The 19,601-nt window shown below is 39.1% G+C and overlaps 2 protein-coding genes across 5 annotated transcripts; both read left to right on the forward strand.

The window, feature by feature from the left end:
• Positions 1-262: 262 nt before the first annotated feature.
• Positions 263-4,741, forward strand: LOC131301620 (protein IQ-DOMAIN 3-like). 4 transcript variants are annotated; one of them, XM_058327991.1, is made up of 6 exons: positions 263-387; positions 1,218-1,308; positions 1,474-1,764; positions 2,083-2,310; positions 2,722-2,841; positions 3,550-4,741. In XM_058327991.1, exons 2-6 carry the CDS (start codon positions 1,234-1,236, stop codon positions 4,228-4,230), a joined length of 1,395 nt encoding a protein of 464 aa, XP_058183974.1. In that variant the 5' UTR covers positions 263-387; positions 1,218-1,233; the 3' UTR covers positions 4,231-4,741. The 4 variants fall into 4 exon arrangements, with proteins under 4 accessions (XP_058183974.1, XP_058183977.1, XP_058183976.1 ...); XM_058327994.1 differs by having other exon boundaries at positions 1,477-1,764; XM_058327993.1 differs by having other exon boundaries at positions 318-397.
• A 955-nt stretch (positions 4,742-5,696) lies between these two features.
• On the forward strand, positions 5,697-12,883 carry LOC131301591 (mitochondrial import inner membrane translocase subunit TIM14-1). Its single transcript, XM_058327954.1, has 3 exons — positions 5,697-5,950; positions 7,546-7,724; positions 12,328-12,883. Exons 1-3 carry the CDS (start codon positions 5,948-5,950, stop codon positions 12,482-12,484), a joined length of 339 nt encoding a protein of 112 aa, XP_058183937.1. The 5' UTR covers positions 5,697-5,947; the 3' UTR covers positions 12,485-12,883.
• Positions 12,884-19,601: the final 6,718 nt, after the last annotated feature.

Genomic DNA, 19,601 nt, shown 5'->3' on the forward strand with positions numbered 1-19,601 from the left:
AGTCTATTATTTTTATATTTAAAAATAAAATTTTATTTTTTAAGTATTTATTTGAGAAAGCGAATCGTGCTTAGCTTGCGACCCAGATAGAGTTGCAAAATGGGAGCAACTTCAGTGAGACTAGTGAGTGATTGAGGACTTCAGATAGCTAGGAGACTCATAAATTCCACCACCGGTTTTAGGCCCCACTTCCTGCAACCCCAGTTGCCGTTGCCCAAAGGCACCAAACCACCCCACCGTTCCCATCTGTTACTCTTAACTCCTCCCTCCCTCTCTCTCTCTTCTTCTAGGACGCATGTTGTCAATGTTTCTTGTCGGAGAGAGAGAGAGAGAGAGAGAGAATAGGAATTGCAGGGATCTGCATTCTGCACACATTCCCATTTGCAGGTTAAAAACTGTATTGTTATCCCTTTATTTGCTGAAAACATAAAAGAATATAGTACTGTAATGCTGAACGTAGAAAGTTTGAACTGGGTTCCACCTTTTAATTTCCTTTTATTCCTTGTTTTACCCTTTCCCTTTTTGGGAAACGCTAGTCTTTTCGGTTCTCGGAAATGTTGTTTGAAAAGTGTATTCTTAGGAAAAAGTGAAGCAAAGGTAATCAATCCACAAGGAAAATTTAAAATTCCTCCTCTTTTTTTTTCAATGTCTATTTGGAGGGAGGTGTTCTACCAAGAAAGTTGAAGTTGTGGTTCCTAATAACTAAACACTAAGCCTGTGAGAAAGTACGATGAAAATTGGTTTTCCTAGCATCCTTTCCGGCTAACTGAACGGGGCCTCATGCATAGGCCTTCAATTCATATCCTCCCCTCTCTCTCTCTCTCTCTCTCTCTCTCTCTCTCTCTCTCTCTTTCTCTCTCTCTCTCTCACTGCATTGTGGTGGAAATTGGTTATTTGGGGAATTCATAAACGGGGTGTTGTGTTTTAATGTGTATACTGTATACTATGTTGGTTGGGTCATTCTTTTCGTTAGTATTTTTTTTGTTAGTTCCAAATGTTCAAAATACATGAATGCCATGTTTGGTTCCGTTCAATCGTTATAAACTTTGTTTCAATGATTAATAAAATTTTTCTTTTGCCGAGGAAAAAAAAAAACAAAAAACAGCAATGGCTACACTTTCTTTAATTTGGCATTTTAGCAAATGTGGCAAACTTTGGTCATGTACTCATGTTCTTGAATTGTGTTTTCACATATTCCTGTGGTGTTTTTTCAAAAGACAAATTGAGTAGGAAATGGGGAAGAAAGGGAGCTGGATTTCTGCAGTGAAGAAGGCTCTCAGTCCTGAATGCAAGGGGAAGAAAGACAAGGTTTTAGATGGATCTTTAGTTCCCTTTCTCTTTTGGAATTTTGTTGTGTTTTGGTATGGACTTGTACACTTTTTTGTAAATCCTTTGCATTCTCAAGTGATTGCTCCGGTTTTCTATTGTTGTTTTCTCGCATTCCATCGCGTAAAAATTGCACTATTTCCTTAGCAGAAAAGCCACAAATCGAAGAGCAAGTGGTTCGGGAAACACAAGAGCCCGAATTCGGGCTCTCCACCTGCCACTCCTACCCAGGAGGTGAAATTAGCGAAAGCCGAAAATGAGCAGAACAAACATGCTTGTTCTGCTGCCCTTGCCACGGCCATGGCGGCAGAGGCGGCCGTTGCAGCCGCGCAGGCTGCGGCAGAGGTTGTTCGGCTCAGAGCTGCGGTCCATTACTCGGGTAAATCGAAGGAGGAAGTTGCTGCAACTAAGATTCAGACAGCATTCCGGGGATACTTGGTATCAATCTCTCCCATCTCAGGATCATTTTTCTAATCTATAAGTAGATCATAAAGTACGCATAATATACCCTCATGTTGTGAGTGTGTTTGTTGCCTGCGTTTAAGTCTGCTTTTTGTGCTAACCAATGGATAAATCAGATACCATATTTGGGGATTATTCTAGTTAAGCGAAGATTTAGTTATGCCGTCACAATCGTAACTATTGGTAAAAAATAACCAAGATCGATAGGAATCCGTTCAAAGTAACGAGTGCATTTTTATTTTTTTTTCGTTTTCTCATTTGATGTTGCGTTTGGGATTGAATTCATTGTTTCAGGCAAGGAGGGCATTGCGAACCTTGAGAGGGCTAGCTAGGTTGAAGTCTCTTATACACGGTCCGTCTGTCAAACGTCAAGCCACAACCACATTACGGTGCATGCAGACTATGGCTAGGGTCCAGTCTCAGATTCGGGCAAGGAGAATCCGAATGTCTGAGGAGAATGAAACTCTGCAGAGACAGCTCCAACAGAAATGCGAGAAAGAGCTTGAGAAATTTCGAGCTTCTGTGAGTGCTATTATCGAAATTGGTATCTTTGGTTTTTTCGGATTTACTCTGTAGCCTAAACATTTCGATGTGCTTTGTCTCGTTCAGAATTTGGTTAGTAATTTTCTCTTGGCAAACTGTTCCTTGTCATGGGCGAACCGGTTTAATTTTGCACATGTTGACCGAAGTTGAGGACATGAATCGAAATCATCGATTCATTTTACTTTTGCAAGATTTTTCCCTTATTGTTTCAAATTCATTTCGTGGATCGGGGAAACATATTCTAGTTGTTGGAGCACTGCCTTATTATGCTGTTAACTTTGATTATACTCTCTGAACAATGCATTCCGTGCAAGTGCACACAATTAGAATTTTTTTTTTTTCCTGTTGCATTAAATCTGATAATTAATTTTAGGAACCGATTTGTAATAGGTGGAAGACGATTGGAATGCCAGTGTTCGATCTAAGGAGCAGATTGAAGCAAACTTACAGAACAAGCAGGAGGCTGCTATGAGAAGGGAAAGGGCTTTGGCTTATGCGTACTCCCACCGGGTAACTTTTATCATATTTTGATTCTCTAAGTTTCACTAAATCGTTCTTTGTTCATGACCAGAAAATTTGAAAGAATCATACACCGATACGCGTTAGCAAACATGTTAACAGCGTTTCATCTGTTAGAACGCACGTGTGACTATTGAGTATCATAATATCCGAGCTATATGAATGGTGGTAAATTATTTTGGCTCCTTCAGACCGTTATCATTTTATACTGTTGTAAGTGTTGTTCACGTATTTCTGTCCCTCCACAAACCAACGATCCCAACGAAGCTATAATTTTCTTAGGTATTAGTTTTGCATCCCATGGAAGTCTGTCCAATTTTGCTTTTCGTAACAGTATAAAATTGGAATGAGGCACTGTGTCTTCTATACCATCTTTACAAGGCACTTTTATTCTCTTAACAATTGTGACACAGAAAGTCTTGTAGTTTTTTCTTGAAGGATTACATTCTTGTGTTGCAATCGACTACGGTGATTCTACGGAAACTCCGTTTTCCTTATGACTTCAATGGGAATCAGACTGATGAGGCTTATATAGCTACTGCTTGTAGCAACTTCATAAGCTTGAAAAAAGTAGATAAGTTTTTCCTATGCATCCTGGATTCATGCTTTTTACTACTAGTTTTTAACTATGAAGCTGAAGAATGTTCTTTGTAAATCTTGAATACTAAAGGGACTCATGTGGAAATTTTATTGCAACAGCAAGTGTTGAAGAGCTCTTCAAAATCTGCAAACCACAAAACATTCATGGATCCAAGCTATCCTCACTGGGGATGGAGTTGGCTAGAGCGTTGGATGGCATCCCGGCCTTGGCAAAACGAAAACGCCCGCGAAAGAGAACTGTACAGCGATCACGCCTCCATAAAAAGGGCAACAGCCCAAGCCTTTCCTGTCAGAGAACTCGGCAAATCTCGCTCTCATCGCGATCTCAACCGCAAAAACATCCCTTCTCCTACTGCATTAACTCCTAGCCGCCAATCGCCTTCTACCAATGCTTCCAGAGCGCCATCAGTAAGTTCCAAGGGTGGTGGCCGCAGTGGTGGTGGTGAAGACTCTCGGAGCATGCTTAGTTTTCAGTCGGAGTGGTACCACCGGAGGCACAGCATTGCCGGGTCGTCAGCGAGAGATGATGAAAGCCTAGCAAGCTCTCCTTCAGTTCCGAGATACATGGGACCCACAGAGTCAGCGAAAGCCAAGACTCGGCCCTACCGGATTCCAAGCCCACTGGGGAATGGAACACCGGAGAAGGGATCAGCAGGTTCTGCTAAGAAGCGGCTCTCATTTTCCTCCTCACCGGCTGGAATAAGGAGGCACTCTGGCCCACCCAAGCTGGATATCAGCGTTCACTCAGAAAAGAAACCAAGCAACGGAGGGGGACGGTAAGAGTACTGGATTTCGGGTTCCAACATTATCAGTCGGAGAAATCTTAGCTGCCTGTTGGAGAATTCAACGGTTCGGATGAAGGAAAGTCTGTTACACAAATGAAGCCACTCAATTTTGGGTACATGACTGGGATTTCTCTAACATCTCTGTTGGAGTTGGAACTCCGAATTTAGTGAACCCACATTCGACAGGAAGGGGGCAACGTAACGGAAATTCGATATTAGATTGGAGTGTAAACGAAGAGTGAATAAAAAGAGGTTAACACTCTGGAAATTTTCTCTTCTTCAACAACTGCTGTTGTTTGTCGTACTTGTTCTTCGTTTAATCGTCGATTGTTTCCATCGAAGTTTATGGAAACACTCAACTGTTTGATTTTGTTTTGGGCATTGCATCTTTGTGTTGTATTCTTTTACAGTCTTCATTGCGTTAAGCTTGTACTATTTAAACAAGACCCTGTGCTGGCCTGTGACCTTCTTTGACTAATAAATCAGTGTGCTGCCACTTCAGTGGATGTTGTTTTCCTTTCTTGTTCTTATTGTGCTTCTTTCTCCATGGAAAATCTGCATGTTTCAATTGATGCTTGAGCATGTCGAACGGGGATGTCGACGTCTGATGTGGAGCGATAGTAATAAGTGCTATTCTCTCCCACGGCTATGGCGCAATTTCAAGCAGCGGGTTTCTGTCTCACTACGAAAAAAGAAACAATAGAGGTATCACGGTCTATATAAGTAGTAAGCTAAAGTTACGGGCACAATCAGATTTGAAACCTCTCAATTATTATCAACTTCTTTGTAGCCGGTCTATATGAACTTTGCTGTAGCTTTTTATAGACAAATGAGCATGCACTAAACAACAGGAAAACTTTCCAGGAGGGCATTGGTAGTGTTAAATATAGTCGAGATCATGTACAACCCTCTTTTGTTGTGCTACTGTCTTGTGAATTGTCTCCATGGGTCATAGGATATGACCATGATTCCGCCAAGCCTGTGAATTAGCCTTTGCCGGGTGTCAAACTGAAAGACACAAGTCACACGATTACATTTTAGAGCTAGAGGTAGGGGTGGAAATTTCCGACACGACAGGAGAACTGGACACAAAGTTAGTGGGTTAGAATCAATTATTTCTGACACGAAACACGAATATGACACGACATGATAACACAAAAAGCTAAACATGTCGGGTTAAGGTTGAGAGAATCCTGACACGAACATGAGATGACAACATGATAACACGACACGAAGTTAGCGAATTAGGGTCGCCTATTTCTGACACAGAACACGAATATGACACAACAAAATAATACGAAAAGCCAAACAAGTCAGGTTAGAATTAAAAAAATTATGGCATGTGTATGAGATGACACGATATAAACACAACGTGACACGACACGATGCCCACTCACAACTAGAAGATGAATCTAATAAGAACATCCACTCAAAAGAGACCAGCCCTGGCAGGCTTGGGTTGAACTCCAAGATCGGGCCTATCGCAGGCCCAAACCAGTCTTCGGACAGATTTACCTACTAACCATGGTTAACTGAACGACACACCCCGCCTTAACCAGAGTACACTTCACAATCATCACTCACCAAATCACTAGGGAGAACGAACCAAACTCGGTGGTGAGTCCATCTTCCACAAAACCCAGAAGCAGAACTTTCAGGAAATCTTTGATGCGAATTCAATTATCTTCTTCACCCTCCGAATTACAGCAGAAATGGTGAGCAAAATCTCCTTTTCATTTACTTCTGTGCATTTCATAGTCTCCGCCATTCGCTGTGCTTTCATAGTTTCATGTCATTTCTCCCTATTTGTATTCCTTTGAGAACCCTTGATCGATGCTATCTTTGGTTTCCAATGATCCTTTTCAACTCGTAAAGCATGTACCCGTATGGGTTTGGAGCTTGTTTTTTTCTAATTATTTTCCCAATTCGGTGGGAATTGCAACTGCTTGTCCAGAGTCCTGAGTAAATTTTGCTCATTTTTTCAATGCTTCTTTTAATCCCCTTTGCTCCCTCCTTAGATTCAGCTGAGATTCCTTAAATTTTTTTTTTTTTTACATATTTTTGTTAAGTTGGTTTAAACCACCGGCTGTGATTTGTGTATTCCATTTTGGAAAACCAAATTGTAAAACATGCTTTTTGCTTGTGTTCTTTAATTGGAGCAACTTTCTTTAATTTAATTTCATATCAATATAGTGTTCCCTTTAACTGATTGGAGGCCTCAACGCATCATTAACCTTGGATCCCCAAAAGAGATCCACTGTTTTTGTTACGCTGAGGTTCTTTCTTTTGAAAGTTGCCATAGTGATTGAAAAACTTTGTGACAGATATTTAATGGCCGAATTTTGGTGTAATATTTTTTGGGCTTCGGTTAAATGAATCCTTTCTGACATGCCTTTTTGAGGCTCGAAGCATGATTCGTAAGAATAGTGGCCCGATTAACTTCTCAAGCATATTCCTGAAAGCACAAAAGGAGAGAGATATAATTTACGGTAGGACAACAAAGCACACTTGTCATGCCCTGCACATTCTGAATGAACAATTCATTCTAATTTGGTATCATAAAGAAGTTTTGACAAACCTTAGATTCCCGTCAAGTTAGATAACCGTGCACCATTGGGGTCGTTAGAGCAATTTCAATTTAGACAGGAGGCTTGGTGTTTGAAGAGTTCATACTAGCTAAAGTTGTTTGAGTATCAAACACTTGGTTTGTCTTGTTGCATCGAGGTTGCTCTTCTTGTTGTTGGGTCTCCGGGACATGTATTAGATTAAACCTAAGTAGGTGCTATCAAACAGTCTTTTAGTGCTTAATTCCTTAGGTTGTTGCCTTGTGGTCTACAGCATCTTCCATGGTAACCATACTCTTACCATTATCATTGAAAAGAAGTTTTTTGACACTTTATTATCATTGAAAAGAAGATTTTTGACACTTTATGGCTTGGTGACTAAGCCACAAAGTGCTAACTTTTTCTTTGTTACGTTCTTGTATTGGTGGGGGGTAAGTAAGAAACAGGTTTGCAGTTCAAAAACAAAATCAAAGTTCAAGTTATACGTGATTTCTTTTTGCCTAGTCATTTTCCTTACATGTTTGAGCCTTGCTATAATCGTTGGTGTATTAGGTTTACCAAAAGGGGAAAATGTTTATCGAGCATGTATTCAATCCATGAAATTGGCTACTAAGTAAATTTAAGATCTAAGGGAAACTAGAAGCTTCTTGATCATGGACCCATGATTTACAGTTTGGGAATAAATTTTGAATTTCTGCTGTGTTCAAGTTTAACAGTACTTTAAAATCTTTCTTGTCTACTTTCAGGCTACACCGTTTCTGGCTGGGCTTGCAGTAGCTGCTGCTGCTCTTGCTGGTAGATATGGTATCCAGGCTTGGCAAGCATTCAAGACTCGACCACCAAAACCTAGGGTTCGTAGGTTTTATGATGGTGGTTTTCAGTCTACTATGACCAAAAGGGAAGCAGCTCTTATCCTTGGCATCAGGTAACCATAACATCATTCTTGGGAAGACATGTTAGACTGAAGATTCACAAAATTGCATCTGTACTTCTAGCCCTTAACAATTGTGGCTTTGGGTGAACTGCTTTTCTGTTGGCTTTCGGAGCGGCACAAGATCCTCTACCTCATAATATCCCTACCCCTTTGTCCCGGTACACTGTCAGCCACACAATTATGCATTGAGATTCATGTGTTTCGAAATGTCAAACACATCGTATTGGGAGTTTGTCCGATGCATCGACCCGCCACTGCGTGCTCAAGGCCCAATTTGTATGGGAGTAACGACAAAGAGTCCACCACATTACTTGGGCCCAATATGCATTGAATGACTCATATCCACTTAAAAGGCTAAGCCTTATAAGTGATGAGTCATCCAATTGTATATTAAGGTCCAACTCTTTTTCTGTTTATCCGATATGGGACTCAACATTCACGCATGTTCTAACAAATCTCCCCCTAATGCGTGAAGTCGTGAACTGAACATTGGGCCTTAACCTCTCTCTGCATCCAAGCTCCCCCTTGATTCTGATTTAATACTCTCAACCCTATCTCCCGAATTGGGCTTATTCTGCACTCACTCAATCGATTCAAAGTCCTCTCAATTGAGAGCCAACGTGCTTAGTCACCGGCACCATGCTCCCCTACGAGAACTCCATTGAGAGCCAACGTGCTCATTCACCAGCACCATGCTCCCCGACAAGTCAACTCCATCGACAATGAGCCATCCAATACAGCACTCCAACATCGAGTCACCTTGCCTCATTGGGAGTCACCTTTAGACTTTATACCGCTCTACGAGTGTTTTCTGTGCAAACCCATTCAATGGTGCGTTGAGAGTCTTCCCATAGATCGTCAGCCATTGGCTTTGATACCATTTATTGAAAGTTTGTCCGATGCATTGACCCGCCACTACGTGCTCAAAGCCCAATTTGTATGAGAGTAACGGCAAAGAGTCCACCACATCACTTGGGCTCAATATACATTGAATGACTCATATCCACTTAAAAGGCTAAGCCTTATAAGTGGTGAGCCATTCAATTGTATATTAAGGTTCAACTTTTTTTCTGTTTATCCGATATGGGACTCAACGTTCACACATGTTCTAACAAATATTTGTTGGAGATATGCTTTGAATTTGGGATGGTCGAAGAAAGGTATTTGACTTCCTAAAAGATTTGTTTCCTTGTTGGTTTAGACTTTGGGTGCAAGGAATTTCGTTTGGACAAGTATTGGTTTTAGGAAAGACTCTGTGGCTATAAATATAGCCTTATTCTCTTCATTAGGTTTCGGACTTCTTGAGTGAATCTTCTTGGAGAGGCCCCTAGGGGGTCTCTCATGTTGAAGATTAGATATTGGGGTTTTGGTTTATGCTCTATTGGGTTCCACCTAGGGTTTTAGCATCCTTATCGGGTTCCGCCAGAAATTTGTCCATAGATATTTGTAATTGGATGCTTCAACGAGAGTTACGGGTATAGCCGGTTCTGTGTGTTATCTCCCCGTTTATAGTGGATCCTCTTGCTCTTCTCCCGTGGACGTACCCAATTTGGGGAACCACGTAAATCTTGTGTTCTTGATTTTTGCTTATTGTTTTGTTTATATTCTCAATTTCGTTTTCGGCACAACAAATTGGTATAAGAGCTCCGGGTTTGCAATCCGAGGCTTTCGTATTCCGCTGCGTACTGTGCAATTGGTGATCGTTTCAATAGCGACTCGTTACGAAGTTGAGAAGTTTGTTCAACAAGGATTATTCAAGGGTTTTTGTTGGAGGAGAAGTATAAAGTTTTGTCGAGAGTTTGAGGAGAAGACTACATTTACCGGTATACTCGTTTGGTAAGTAACTCCGTAGTGAAATCGATAATTAACTCCGTAGGGAGTTTGAGCAGATCTTCTTGTGCATTCGGGAGGAATGCGTTGGGTGGGCGGTGCCTGTTTGAAGATGGACGTTTACTTTGGAGGCACGTGCGGCTGGATTTTCTGAGTTGCGTTTACAAGGTCAAGCAGTCGTGCTTGAGCCTTGCTCGTGTGTGCCGTTGGTGATTAACCCCGTGGGGGGTTTTGTTTGGCCGTTGTTGCCCTGTGGGGGGTGGGTGGAGAAGAGCGATTGGAGGAGAAGATTGCTTATAGTGTTGAATTCAAAGGAATTCAAGTCAAGGTGGAGATTTGTTGGAAATATGCCTTGAATTTGGGATGGTCGAAGAAAGGTATTTGACTTCCTAAAAGATTTGTTTCCTTGTTGGTTTAGACTTTGGGTGTAAAGAATTTTGTTTGGGCAAGTATTGGTTTTAGGAAACACTCTGTGGCTATAAATATAGCCTTATTCTCTTCATTAGGTTTTGGACTTCTTGAGTGAATCTCCTTGAAGAGGCCCCTAGGGGGTCTCTCATGTTGAAGATTAGATATTAGGGTTTTGGTTTATGCTCTATTGGGTTCCACCTAGGGTTTTAGTATCTCTATCGGGTTCCGCCAGAGATTTGTCCCTAGATATTTGTAACTGGATGCTTCAACGAGAGTTACGGTTATAGCCGGCTCTGTGTGTTATTTCTCCGTTTATAGTGGATCCTCTTGCTCTTCTCCCGTGGACGTACCCAATTTGGAGAACCACGTAAATCTTGTGTTCTTGATTTTTGCTTGTTGTTTTGTTTATATTTTCAATTTCGTTTTCGGCACAACACATCGTGCTGCCAATGTGTTAGAATAGAGGGGTGTTGATATGTTGAGCTCTATCAAGTAAAATATCGTAACGCTCTTTACTCGTTTAGTTTTAGTGTGGGGCTGCCCTTGCGTTAGGATAGTGGGGGATATTTTGAGGCCTATCTTTTATGGCAAAAACTGGAGGTGTTAATCCCAACCCATATTTTGTAACCCGCCCACTTATAACTCAACTCAATTTGCCCATATTATATAATGGGTTGAACCCATATCAACCCATATTTATATAGGTGTAGGTGGGTTCAATATGGGTTGGACTTAAAAGACCCAAATTGACTTATTTTCTTATTCAAAACCCTTTTTTGTTTGACGGTCTAAATTAGCTTCCAACACATGCAAACAAAACTGGCCGAATAAGGGTCGGCACCCACCGGAAATTCGATAACAACGCGTGCGCTCTCTCTCTCTCATACTTCCAAAACCAGACATTTGTGTCTAGGCCTGTCAATGGGCCGAATCCGATCCGGATCCGATAAGACCCAAATCCGATTCGGATCTAATAAGACTCGAATCCGATAGTGATAATTCGGATCCGAAAAATTCGGATCCCATCCGAAAATCCGAATCCGATCCGAAAACATTTTTACTTCAAAAATTTTAGCAAAAAAAAAAAATGTTTTTCAAAAAAAAAAAAAATTTCCAAAAAAAATTTTAAAAAATAAAAATACAACTTCTTAAACATTTTTTTTCAAAATAAAAAAAGTACTGTTTTTTTTTAAAAAAATTTATAAAATTATAAAAAATAAAGTTCGGATTCGGATTGATAACGGATTTAATCTGATCCGATCCGTATTTGGATTATCGGATTCGGATTCGGATCGAATTTTTCGAATCGGATCCAGTCTATTGATAGGCCTATCTGTGTCTTCTTGTTTTGAATGCATACAACGTGCAGTCAAATGGAAAATTTGGAACAAACGGAGCTGTCTTTCCTTGAAATAACGAAGGTCGGTTTCTTCCGAATTCAAAAGTGCTAAACTAATTAAGATTTTAATTTTGAAGATATCATTAGTGTAAGGAATTTTTATATGTAATCGAGTGTCCGGGACCTCGACTAATTTCGGGGTCCTAAAATTAACAATCGGGCAAATCTTCCGCTGACTCCAAAGTTTGGATTGTTTGGCCTCTGTAAAATTTGAGCATGCGACCTCATAAAATCGATAGTGTTAAGATCGAAACTCATAATTTTTTTAAAAAACCAAAGAAGTAAAAAAAAAGATGTTACGGATAAGGAACCATGTCAAAAAAAGAAAATAAATAAATAAAATAAATAAAAAATAAATAAAAAGAAGAAGAAGAGGGCAACGGGTCGGGTTGGGCGGATTGGGGTTCGACTTAACCTATATTTGACCCGACCCGTTTCAACATGTTTACTATTTGACTCATATTTGACCCGCGACCCGCTTCAACCTGCCCAAACCCGCTCAGACCCATTCATTTGTCATCTCTGGAAATAACTGACCTAATTATTTGTCTTTTCTGCTTGTGGTGACTGATGATAATTTTTGAATAATAAGTTGTCTGAATATTTATGGAATAATAAATGGAGATTTCGGTTATAGTAAAGACTGCCAGAAGCGTTGTTCAGCACCCATTTCTTTCTTGCCATGTATTTTATCAAGGAATGATGAGCAAGTTTGAATATAAGAGAGAGAGTAGAAAGGAAGAATAAAGCATTAACATTTGGTGACAATAAATTAAAGCTAAAAGGTTGCTTCTGGTTCTATCTTCTATGCTATGCATTGGTTGTGTTTCTTTTTAAAACCTTATTTTGATCCTCTTTATCAAGGTATTATGATTGCATCTCGTGTTCTTTCCTCCCCCTCTTCCTTTCTTGCTTCATTTGCGCTATATATTTTCCGCTCTATATTCTTAACAGGGAGAATGCGGCACCAAACAAGGTCAAGGAAGCGCATAGAAGGGTAATGGTTGCAAACCATCCTGATGCGGGGGGTAGCCATTACCTCGCTTCGAAAATAAACGAAGCTAAAGATGTGATGCTTGGAAAGACGAAGGGCAGCGGCTCTGCTTTCTGATTTGCTTGAACACCTCTTAACTGTTTCCATTGCCGATCCATTATGCCATGGTTGGTGGATGATGATGACCTTGAAGAGTAACTACCGCAACAGAGTTTTCCAGACGAGATGGAATTTAAGCTCTAACCATGTTCTTTACCGTCAAAAGCTGTGATGAAATTAAAAGTTTTGCGTTTTGTTACTGTTTTCGGGAAACAGAAATTAGATCTTGTTCTGGCGTTGATGGCTATAGCAATCAATGTTATGTACAATATAAGCATTGCAGTCTTTGACGTCGTGCGAATGCATCGACTGCTGTAGACATAATTGGCCTTAGAGAAAGGATCGGCGTTGCTGCTAACTGCAACTCTCCTTACCGTGTTTCCTTCTTACCGATTGTTTATATACCTTTTTTGTCAATTGGCTGTCTGGATTTGTTTTGGGCCTCTCCCAATTTGAATACTCTAGAGCTAGCGACCCAATAAACATCCAATAACTCGTGGGTTTTTTCCTGAAGTTAGTGGAACCCGTGAGCTCGGAGAGTTATCTTCTTGTTGTCATGCTTCAACCCGAGCAACCCCTTGGGTTTAACCGAATTGCGTTAGGTTCTTGTTGTCGCGCTTCAACTGGACATGAAAGTGCGGCCAAATTACGTAGTGATAAATTTATTGGGTGATGTAATAAAACATTTGTAGTGTCAAAGTATATAAGTGGAACAAAGAGTAATGTATGTTTCGCGACATCATGAAAGATCATATTACGGGGGGAAAATTAATTTTCCAAAACGAAGACTTTGTTGTTGGGTTATTGGTTTCGGTTACAGGTTGAGGGTTACTGTGGAGTGGACGCAAACTCAAGTGTTAAAATACTCCATATAAAGTTGGTCGTAAACTCGTACTCCCTCCGTCTCATAATATTTGTCCGGTCCGCAAAACGGAGACGTAAAAATAATACAATTTTTGTAAGAAAAGTTGGAAAAAAATTCAACAATTTACTAGATCTTGACGAGTTCTTTTAACTTATGAAAAAATTTTGAATTTTTTCTTGAATTAGTACAATATTTTATAGTCCTCGTTTTGCGGATCGGACAAATATTATGGGACGGAGGGAGTAATAAATAATTGTAACACTAGAACCAGATTCACGGGAAAAAGTCGAAACAAAAGAAAAGAAAATGGTTTCTCGATTAAGCAATTTGCCTAATCGTACTACAAAGGGTGCTGAAAGTTTCACTATGATAAAAAGATAAACAACATTACAATATGAGGTAACTCTAACTTTGTTTTTATAGTCCAAGCAAACTTGCATATTAAAAAACCTTTATAAAACGTGCTTCTCGCGTAATTCCGCGTGTCCGGTGGTCCGGACCAGCTTCACCGTGGTCCGAACGAGCGTTGCCCGTGGTCTGGACCAGCTTCACTGTGGCCCAACCAGATTTCCAGAATCTCCCATTCTTCAATCATGTTTGCGGTGATCCAGACCAGTCTCACACAGTGGTCTGGACGAGGGTCACAAAATTGATCCGTCTTCACAGCTTAACACTTTTGATCTCAATCCTCACATAATATTTGTGCTCTCAATTTTCGCACATGCAAATTTTAATAATTTGGAATATGTTTAAAATATACTTTTACATCCACGTTGATGCTCCCATTCGCGAACGCACACATAATGACCAAGGTTTGGATGAACAAGTAATTATTTCATGTCCCTGAGGCACCTCGTGCCTAAAACTCTTCTCCGCCAACAAGTAATTATTTCATGCCCCTGGAGCATCACGTAACGGTGCCCAAACTATTCCCCATCACCCATTGGGGTGTGTTTCACATACTTTGTGGTGGAGAGACCACATAAATTTATGATGAAAAAAAAAATGGAACACCACGTGGCCGTGCCCAAGGAGAATTGAATAATTTTCCCTCGAGGAACCTTACGTGGAAGCATCTGTTGGGTAGGGTGGTACATCATCATGCCTGCGTTTATTTATCCAACGGCTGAAAGTCAACCACGTATGACAACATCAGCCCCTTGTTTGGGATAAACTATTGTCTCTTTTGGGACACGTGTTGGCTTGCAGTACAACATGATGCCCACATGCCAGCCTCCGTGAGCCACTAAAAGTGGACGCAGACAACCAATTGGACGTCTGTCATTTTCTTTTTCTATATTTAGAGTATTTATTGTTTTTTTTGGTATGTTTTTTCCAATTTTGGTTTTTTGTCAATTTCCGTCCCTTATTAAGAGTTAAAGGGAGAAAATTATTGGAAAAGATGAAGCAATTGAAATAAATAGAGCATCTCAAATGGTTTGAACTATTTTTATCAAGCGAGAGTTTTTTTTTTTTACTACGTCAGTACTTTGCTAAACATTGACAAAGTTGTTTCGTTGGTGCCATAAGTATTTTTTACCTTAGAAAGGAGTAATTTAATAGGCAAGCCCGTTCCGTTAAGATTCTTATTTATTTAAGTACTTATTTTTTCATTTTACCTGACAGATCATTCTCTGACAATATATCATTTTTAATTTAAAAAATAATTTCCTCTAGCAAAAAGGTCCTCAAACTAAAAATGACAACGACGCGAGGTTTGACCAACCATAAAGATGCTCGTATCGGCTCCAATGTTGTTAATTAATGACAAGTAGCTCAGTCATTTCCTAAACAATGTCTCTCTCCCTTGTAGTCTAATTAATAATTACATGACTTTTAAGAATACTGTCAATTAAAAAATGGGAGATATTATATCTTGCTATTTTCTTACACTGAGCCTGAGCTAATACGTTTGCATAATCTCAGAGCCTGACGTTTGGTCTGCTTTCAATGTGATTTCGCATCTAACCTACATTCCATTGAAAATGAATCTTAATACTTTATAGAATACAAATCAAGAAATCTTCTAAAAATGTGTGTTTCGGTGACGATATGCAAGACACGTATGGAGCCTGAGATGCCAAAGCTGGCTCGTACCTCTAACATTATTCCTTCCAAACTGCTGGCAAATCAGGATTGAATCTCGTATGCTGAACGAAAAAAGAGGGAGGGGGGGTTTCACTTGAGCCAACCTTCCCAAACCATTGATTGATGAAGCGGCGTTTACATTCTTTTACGTAGTAACACAGATATGTACTTAATATTTTTGGCATTTGTATAAAAATTAATAATTTTTCCTTCATGTGCAAAACAAACAAAAAGGTAATTAAATTCGAAAATTGTTTCCAGTAACCCTTGGAGTTATAAAATAGACTTAATGCTTAGATGCTTTTAATAGTCACAGGGAGAAGTCGTGTCGAAAATGAAAAGTAGCCTTTTGAATAAAACGAAGTTAATAGGGCTTAAAATTTTTTGGAAGAATCAAGTTTCCTAGTTTACACGAGGAAGAACGTATAACCGGGATCATCACGTTCAAGTTATTGGTTCAGTTATGATTCTCTATAGTACGATACAAAATAACACTTATGAAAATACGATCTCCTCAATATTGAGTAATTGTTGTGCACAAATTAATACGAATGTGGAATGTGAAAATTATTAGTAGAAAAATGCGCTGCAAACCGAATTTGGATAAAAATATTGGATCCTGAGATTAGTAAATGCACTTAAATTACCCCAAAAGACGTGTCCGTGACTCTTAACTCTTAATCAGATTAAGTTAATCTTACTAGGACCTAGGGGTGAGCAAAATAACCATGAAACCGTGAATCCAGTCCAAACCAATCCAAACCGAATAATTTGGTTTGGTTTTTTAATGATGTGGTTAGGTCTTGGTTTAAAAAAAATAAAAACCGTGTTAAATGGTTTGGTTTATGGATTTACGTTAATGGTTCTGGTTTCAAACCAATCCGAACCGTGTGATAGACACACACACATATAGTAGTATATAATTTGTTTAGATATACTTAATAAACTTAATTTCCTTATCTAATACTCTATTCCACCACCCTATTCTTTTCTTTCACTTTCAATATTAATTTCCTAAACTTCCTATTCCTACAATTTCATTATGCTAAGCATACATGGTTTGGGCTTAGTAAAGTGATTTCCTACTCTTTTATCTCGGTAACTTACTTTCTAATGTATTCTATTCTTATTTAGTTGATTGATGTTAGTGAGTTTTGATGATTTTAATATATTAATTTCAATATAACTTTTAGTTTAAGTTATCTATGCAATTTTAAGTACTTAAAATAGTTTATAGTAATGATATCTCAATTTTAAACGAACCGCGGTTTAAAACCGAAACCAAACCGCCTTTGAATGGTTTGGATTGGTTTGGTTTTATGAATTTTATGGATTGGTTTGGTTCTCTAAATTCATAATCCGTAAGTAGTGGTTTGGTTATTGAATTACTATAAAACCAGACCAATCCGATCCATGCTCACCCCTACTAGGACCTTACGCAATCCCCTTATCCACGAAAAATAATTGGGTGATCTTGGAGCACTGACACATAATGCCATGACGCCTTTCAATCAACTCCATACGTTTTTGTAGGGTTCAAACCCCACAGGATGGTGAAAACTTTGGGACACCACGTGAAGATGTCCTAGAACTATTGAATAGTAATTTCTTCTTATTCAGTTGAAAGGAATAACAGCCCTGCTATTAGGCCCAATTTTGTTAACCATGGTCCAGACGAGCTTCACCATGGTCCGGGGCAGATTCCTAGAATCTCTCATTCTTCAATCATGTTTGCGGTGGTTCGAACTAGTCTCACTGTGATCCGAACAAGGGTCACAAAATTGATCCGTCTTCACAACCTAACACTTTCGATCTTAATCCTCACACAGCATTTGCGCTTTCAATCATCGCACGTGCAGATTTTAATAATTTGAAATGTGTTTTAAAAGATGTTTTCATATTCGCGTTGGCGCTCTCATTCGTGAACGCACACATAATGACCGAGGTCTGGATGAACGAGTAATTATTTCATGCCTCTGGGACACCGCCGTAGCACCGCTACGGCGGTGCCCCAAATGCATCTCCACCACCCATTTGGGTGCGCTCCAAACACTTTGTGGTGAATTAAATTTCCGTGGATGAAATGAAGTAATGAACCCATTGGTATCTTGGAAGCATCTGTCGGGTAAGGTGGTATCATCATGCGAAAAAAGCTTTAGATACCGTCCCCCTCGTAGAGAAATCGTACCCACGGTCGCGTCGAGCCATCTTTGACCATATACATATGTGCACTAAAAATAAGATGTTTAGATTAGATAAAGTACCCTATACACATCGGATGCCGTTGATTTCCGCGTTGGGCCCCTCGTTTTTGTTTTTAGAAATTTTGGACGGCTCGGAATCGGATCGATCGTCCCGTGGCCGGAGACAGCCCGACGCCGCCGTCGGTACGATTTCCCTACTGAGGGCGTCGGTACCCATAGCGGGACTCTCGTCATCATGCATGCGTTTATTAATCCAACGGCTGAAAGTGTTGACAACATCAACCCCTTGTTTTGGATAAACTATTGTCTCTTTCGGACACGTGTTGGCTTGCTTCTTTTTTTTTTTTCTTTCTCAATAATACTATACACATAATGGTTATGCAAAACTCTTTACGCAATCAATATCTAACCGTTCTATTGTCATAATTAATGGTGAGGATTCATTTCATTTATGACCGGTCATAAATTATTAATAAATTATTTTTAATTCAGACCGTTCAAACACATCTGAACGGTAAGAATTAATTGCACAACTCGGTTATGCTGTGCGTAGCATTTTTGTTTTTGTTTTTTGTTGCAAAAAACTTGTGGAAAATGGGGGATCACGTGTTCGCTTGCTGTACAACATGATTTCTACTATACATGTCAGCCTCCGTGAGCCACTAAGCGGACGCACGCAGACAACCAATTGGACGCCTGTCATTTTTTTCCTTCCTATTTACTCTTTATTTTTTTTGTACTACATGTTTTCCAATTTTTGTTTTTTGTCAATTTCCGTCTCTTATTAATAGTTAAAGGGAGAAAACTATTGGAAAAGATAAAGCAATTGAAATAAATAGAGCATTTCAATGCTTTGTTTGGTTTTTTTTTTTTTTAAATCCAACTCAAAAAACACTCATTACCCATACTTTTAATTATTACTCTCATTTTTTTTTCACTTATTTTTTTTATCTCCAATCATTATTATCATTTCTCTCTGTATCTCTCTCTACTCATTAACACTATCTTCAATCATTACCTTAATTTCTCTCCACTTATTATCCCAAAAACCAAACTAAAAAATTCTAAAAAAATCCATCCAAACACTGCACAAATGGTTTGAACTATTTTTATCAAGCCCGAGTTAATTTTTTCGCTACTACGTCAGTACTCTGCTAAACATTGACAAAGTTGTTTCATTGGTGCCATAAGTATTTTTTTATCTTAAAGAGGAGTAATTTGATTTGTCAAGCCTTGTTCCGCTAAAATTCTTATTTCTTAAGTACTTATATCTCGTTTTAAGAGACATATTATTTTCTTATAATACATCACATTTTATTCAACAAATACTCCTAATTTCCTTTAGCGAAAAGGGTCCTTAAACTAAAAATGACGACGACTCGAGGTTTGACCAACCATGAAGATGCTCTTATTGGCTCTAATGTTGTTAATTAATGACAGATAGCTTAAGTCATTTCCTAAACAATATATCTCTCCCTGGTAGTCATTAATTACGTGACTTTAACTCTTTAAGAATACTGATAATCAAAAAATGTGAGATATTTAAATATCTTAATATTTTCTTGCACTGAGCTAAATATGTTTGCATAATCTCAGAGCCTGACGTTTGGTCTGCTTTCAATGTGATTTCCCATCTAACCTTCATTCCGTTGAAAATGAATCTTAATACTTTATAGAATAAAATTCAAGAAATTTTCTAAAAATGTGTGTTTTGGTGATGATATGCAAAAGCTGGCTCTTACCTCAACATTATTCCTTTTAAACTGCTGGCAAATCAGGATTGAATCTCCTATGCTGAACGAAAAAAGAGACGGGGTTTTCACTTGAGCCAACCTTCCCAAACCATTGATTGATGAAGCGGCGTTTACATTCATTTATGTATAATCGGGATCATCGCGTTCAAGTTATTGGTTCAATTATGATTTTCTATAGTACGATACAAAATAACACTTCTGAAAAATACGATCGCCTCAATATT

Source organism: Rhododendron vialii, chromosome 9a, assembly GCF_030253575.1.
Source record: "Rhododendron vialii isolate Sample 1 chromosome 9a, ASM3025357v1".
Lineage (NCBI taxonomy): Eukaryota > Viridiplantae > Streptophyta > Magnoliopsida > Ericales > Ericaceae > Rhododendron > Rhododendron vialii.